The 6,159-nt window shown below is 32.6% G+C and overlaps 1 protein-coding gene across 1 annotated transcript in view; it reads left to right on the top strand.

The window, feature by feature from the left end:
- PTPN3 (protein tyrosine phosphatase non-receptor type 3) overlaps nucleotides 1–6,159 on the top strand; it is a 256,184-nt gene that overhangs the window by 129,892 nt on the left and 120,133 nt on the right. The window contains exon 9 of the mRNA XM_044679539.1: nucleotides 3,683–3,770. Coding sequence (XP_044535474.1) covers nucleotides 3,683–3,770 — 88 coding nt within the window. The remainder of the gene's footprint in view (nucleotides 1–3,682; nucleotides 3,771–6,159) is intronic.

Here is a 6,159-nt window from a genome sequence, read left to right on the forward strand (position 1 = left end):
GATGCTTCCTGTGGGAACCCCATTATCTAGCTCTTACTGCTCTTCTGCCTTGGAACCAATACACAGTATTGATTCTAAGATGGAAGGCAAGGGTTTAAAAAAAAAAAGATTATGGATATTCTACGAGCTTGTGTTTTCCAGAGTATGGCTTGAAGCCTTGATCCTCTTGGTCCATCTGACATAACCTTAGCTTTCTCCATAAAATTATATCTAGTTGTTTGTCCTTATGAAAGGAAAGGTGTCACTTGATACTTCCTTTTTTCTTAATGAGCCCCAGAACCAGCTCCTCGGATTCACTAGATATTTTTCTATATAATTTGAACAGAAAAACAGTAATAATAATTCTTTGTGCCATTTTCCCTCATGATCAACCAAAACATGCCCTGTCTTTCCCACCCCCAAAATTCATAATATCCCCGATATCATATCTATAAATCTTTCCTATTACTATTTTGTTTCTGGTCAGGGCTTTTGGGCACAGCATGCCATTTTATCATTTTCTGTGCTCAATCCTCTACATTTCTGAGGAATAGTTTTATGTACATTTTAAAATCTTTCCTGTTTCTAGTGACATAAAAATCTGAATTTTTCTTTCTTTTTGGGATTTTCCCTGATTATGTGGATCCTAGGAATAATAGTGATGACAGCATAAAATTGATATTATGCTTTTATTGTCATAAAGAGTATCATTGAAAAGCAGGCCATATTTTCCTCAAGCTGCCATGCTATAATTGGGATTTATACCCCTGAACAAAGAAACAGATTATAGATCAGACAGAAAAGCCAAGATATAAAAACAACATATAAAAACTGTACTTTATATATTTATTTAAAATGAAAAAATTGTCTTTCAATTCTAAAAAAACAGAGTGTACAAGGAGCTTCAAACATACATACAAGGCACATTGAAATTATACCTATTTGTGGTTAAATCATTTCTGTTTCTTTGTGACCCCTTTTGGGGTTAGTTTTGCAAAGATGCTGGAATGGTTTGCCATTTCCTTCTCCAACTCATTTTATAGGTAAAGAAATAAGGCTTATGTGGCTTACCTAGAATCACATAGCTAGTAAGTGTCTGAGGTAGGATTTGAACTTGTGAAGATGAGTTCTTCATTCCAAGCACAGTGCTTTCTATCCATTATGCTACCTAACTGCCCCCCGCCAATATATACACATATGTATGTATGTATATAAAAATGTGTGTAAATATATAATACAAGATGTTTCTTATATTATATATTTAATGTAATCTATTTTATAAATAATAACATATATTAATAATATATAAAATAATGTATTACATAATATACGTTCATATGTATAAATATATAAATAAATTTATATGCATTATGATATATAAATAATGGTAAGAAATTTCACCATATGTTTAATGTAACATATTATATATTATTATATGTTAATGTATATAAATATATTTATATGTATGTATGGTATATAAATAATGGTAAGAAATTTCACGTTATATATTTAATGTATTATATTTTATAAATAGTAATCTATTATATGAAAATAATATATTACATACTATATGTTAATATATATAAATGTATTTATATGTATGTGTATGATATATAGATAATGGTAAGAAATTTCACCCACATTTACCTATTTCTATAATAAACCTTAGATATTTGTTCATACATGGAAAAGTGTGTTTTAGTAGATATAAAACTTGCTTTTAACTCCAGTAGTGTTTTATTTGTTAAGTTTTATTATTTATTATTATTTATTAATTAACATTTATTAAGTACTTCTTATGTGCCAGTCACTGTGCCAAGCATCAGGATAGACTACAAATAAAAGCAAAGACATGCCCTCATGGAACGTACAATCAGGAAGACTTGCGTTAAAGCCCTACCTTGGACGGACACCTAATGGCTGTGTGATCCCTTGTCAAAATATTTTTTTAAAAAACCCTCTTACCTTCTGTCTTAGTATCCCATCCTAAGTCAGAAGAGTGGCAAGTGCTAGGCAATTGGGCTTATATGACTTGCCCAGGATCACACAGCTAAGAAGTGTCTGAGGCCACATTTGACTTCAGGTCTTCCAGACTTCAGGCCTGGCTCTGATTCCACTGAGCCACTGTCTGCCCCAATAAAGACATTTTTAATCTTTAGACAACTCTCTAAGACTATAAGTTGCCTGCTGAAGCATTGATTGAGAGGAAGTTTACTCACTAGGTGTTCACTACTAAATGAAATCATAAGTCCTTTAAAATAAATAAACATACACCTACATAAGACAGCCTGTCATGGTGGAGAGAAGATTGGCCTTTGAGTCAGAAAGATCTGAATTTAAATTTCTGCCTCTGAAAAACCCTCTTGTTGACCATAAACAAGTCATCTTAATGTGCCAATTTTTCAGGTCTGTAAGCTAGAGGTGTCTCTCTGTAGAGGGAGTTAGCATCATAAAAGCTCACTACATTGATACAAATACAGATTTAGAAACCAAATCTCAATTACCCCAAAAAGCTGGGGGTGGGGGAGAAAGAGAGAGATGTGGGGAGGGGAGGAGGAGGTGAAGAAAAGACAGACAGGAGAGGGAAGGAGGGGAGGGAGAGAGACAGAGACAGAGGCAGAGGCAGAGAGAGAAGAGGGAGAGAGGCAGACAGAGAAGGAGGAGGAGAGGGAGACAGATGGAGAGAGACAGAGAAGAGAGACAGACAGAAGAGGGAGAGAGACAGACAGAAAGGAGAGGGAAGGAGGGGAGAGACAGAAACAGAGGGAGAGAGAGAAGATGTGGGTGTGCTTCTCCCCTTTTTAGAGTTTATAACCTGTGGGACTTTTTTGGAGTGATCCAAATGGCTATAGTCTTTTAAAATATATATTTGAAGAAGTACAAGCTGATGAATTATTTTCTTCTCATCAGATTTTCTTATAGTAATCAAATGCATTCATAACCATCCACTGCTGTTGGAGTAATCTCAGAATACCATAGAAAGTCCGTCATCTGTATACACACACAGGTTTTATTGTTGATCCTTTTCAAAAGTAGAAATCTATTCTTGTCATTATTTTTTCTTATCACTGTTTTAAAAGGAAGAATGACTGTATTTTCTTCACTGTTTGCCATTGCTCAGATTCAGGCCAAATTAAAACCATGATCAAAGTGTAAGGGTTGACTTTGTTGACAGGCATAAATACACTTCAAAATCTGAAAGCTAAAAGCAAGAACTAGATCATTAAGAAGAACTTAAAAAAGGAGACTTCAAAATACATATATTTCTCAGAATTTCTGAGTCTGTGTTCTGTGTAACAGTGCCTTTGGGAGCTCTTACATTGGTATAAACTGTCCAAGGAATAAAGACAGAAAATTAGTTTGCTCTTCAAATAAGTAAAAAGACAGAAGAGGTAACTGTAATTGAATATTGATGGACCAGTAAATGAGTTGGATCATTTAATTGTAGGAGTGGTAGAGAAAATTGAGGTCATAGTAAGTAGATGAAATTGGTCATTTCATTTTAATAGAATTTTGCTTTCTTTTGGAATTAATGGCACTGAAATTGGGGTAATATAAAAGCTATGCAAAGATGATTATCAAATTTGGTTGATTTTGTTATGAAAAAATTCAGTTCATCAGTTCCACAATTTCTATTTTTTTTTTTACTTATTGAATTATTCTTTTCCATGCTCATTAAGTCTCTCATTTTTGTTTTCTTTAGTGGCCTCAAGCAATCTGAAGCAGAATCTTGCTTTATTAACATTGCCCGAACACTAGAATTTTATGGAGTGGAATTGCACAGTGGTAGAGTATGTTTGTTTTTGCTTCTTTTTGGTTGGAAAATTTTACTACGGTTTTAATTTTTTAAAATATGAAAATATCTTTGGTTAATGAAAATTATTTCTTCCCCCAAAACAGATGGGTGGATCATTATGAGCTCTAATATAGTGCTCTTTTATTTTGGAAGGCTAATATAGAAATTGTTTTCTATTGGTTATTCTTGATTCATGTTCTTATTTTTGGAAGGATTTTTTTTTCCAGAAATAACTACTTTTTATAAAGTCATATCTGTAATTTTCTGTCAGACAGTTTTATGATCCAACAGATCCAATTTTTAAAAAATTTCTGGCCCTGTCAATAAATCAAATAGCAAAATTTTCATACTAACAGTGTGATTGTGTCAGCCAGCAAATAAACATTTGTTATTAATTCACTTTTATCTCGTTCCTTGGATCGTGCCATTCTGTTAGCCTGGCCTTATTGAAGAAAAAGTATTTGTATATTTTATTTCCTTAAATGTGGTTTGATCTTATGGTGGAAAATATATTAGGAGCATTTTTAGAATTTCAACAGTGAATTCGTGTTTTCATATTCATTTGTATAACCAAACAAGGTTATTTTTCACTTTTTAGAATTATATTATATGGCTCTTCCAGAATATCTTTTACATTCACAAAATTAGAATAGGGTTCCAAGTTACATTTTTGTTTGAAATTGACAACTTTCTTTGTTTTGGTTCTTTGGGTGTCTGCCTATGAAATGTCCATGTTGTCCAAGATAATAGATTCCAATCAGGAAGCAGATAATAAAAGAAAATTGTACCCGGATATGTCTAAAAGTATCACAATGAGCAATAAACCATTGTACATGCTTTTGGAACAATAAATTATGGAAACTACTGTTTCTATTTCTATTCTTTCTAGAAAAGGACCTGGTATCAAGTGATCTTAGATGTTCCAAATGTATTTTAATAACTTTTTCTTTTGCTCTCCCATGAAAGTAATTTAGAGATTAAATTTTTAACAACTTTTGAGCTAAAGCCCAGTGAGTAGATAACTTTCAAAAAAAGAGAGAACAGCTTCTTGTGTTTTTACAAAGATGCATTGAAATCTTTTACTTCCAAATTGTTCCATTCATCTTAATTCACGAAGAGAAGTATAATACGGTCTCAGTGTCTTTGCAGTGATATCAGCAAATATGACTATTTTTAAAATTTTGATTTCTACAAATGTGCCTTATTTTTTAAATATTCTCTTCACCCTCATTCTTATTTTTAAATTAAATTAGATTTTATTTTTGGATCTATATTCTCTCCCTCCCCTCTCTTCCTCATTCTACCACCAGTTGAGAAAGTTAAAAAAAAAATCTCTCTTTAAAAGATTTATAGTCAAACAAAAAAAAATTCTGGCATTAACGATATATAAAGAAAAGCTCCATTTAAGTCTGTATTCTGGAGTTTATCACCTTTCCATCAGGAAATGGATAACATGTTCCATTTTTGAATTCTCTAAAATTGTGGTTGGTCATTATGTTGATCAGAGTTCCTAAGTCTTTTGAAGTTGTTATTGTAATATTACTGTTCTATAAATTGTTTTCCTTGTTCTGATCACTTCATTATATTTTGGTTCATATAAGCCTTCCCATATTTTTCTAAAATATCCTCTTTAAGCAGATATGACTGTTAAAATCATATAAGAAAAAGCATTATTTCAAAGTATTCTAATAGGAATCCATGTATAGTTCAGAGACCAAAGTTTTATAGAACAGGAACTTTCAGGCTTAGGGATGACTCCTTATGTTTTAGAAATTATCTGTTCTTGCTGATAAATTATTTTCCAAGAATTTTAGCCAGTAGTATATTTGGTCTATACATATGCCAAATTGAAAATAGTTAACATTTATAGTTTGGGCTCCATCTTGAGCAATTTAAAAACCTACTACAAGTGCCGATGTTTCTTTATTCCCTTTAGCTACCTTGCAGGTGTCTTCTCTCTTTTCTCCACTCTCTACTACCAATATTCTGATAACTTTGTTAAAAACTTAAAAGAATATAAATATTTGACTTTGTCTTCCATTCTTTTCCACCCTCTAATCTACATTTTGAACTACTCCCAGACTTATCTTCTGTATTTATAGATTCAGTCATGTCATCTTACCTACTGTTGACAGTCTTCAACTCCATATTCTCACTCACTCCAAGTATCTATCTCTTCATTCACCAAATCTTATCATTTCTCACATCCACTCACAAAACTTCCACCCTAGTTCATGCCCTCTTCACCTTTTTGCTCTAACCTTCTAATTGTTCCTCCCTACCCTCAGTTTATTTTTATTCTCATTCTCTCTCTCTCTCTCTCTCTCTCTCTCTCTCTCTCTCTCTCTCTCTCTCTCTCTCTCTCTCTCTCTCTCTCCCTCTCC

The sequence above is a fragment of the Gracilinanus agilis genome, chromosome 1, assembly GCF_016433145.1.
Source record: "Gracilinanus agilis isolate LMUSP501 chromosome 1, AgileGrace, whole genome shotgun sequence".
In the NCBI taxonomy this organism is placed as follows: domain Eukaryota; kingdom Metazoa; phylum Chordata; class Mammalia; order Didelphimorphia; family Didelphidae; genus Gracilinanus; species Gracilinanus agilis.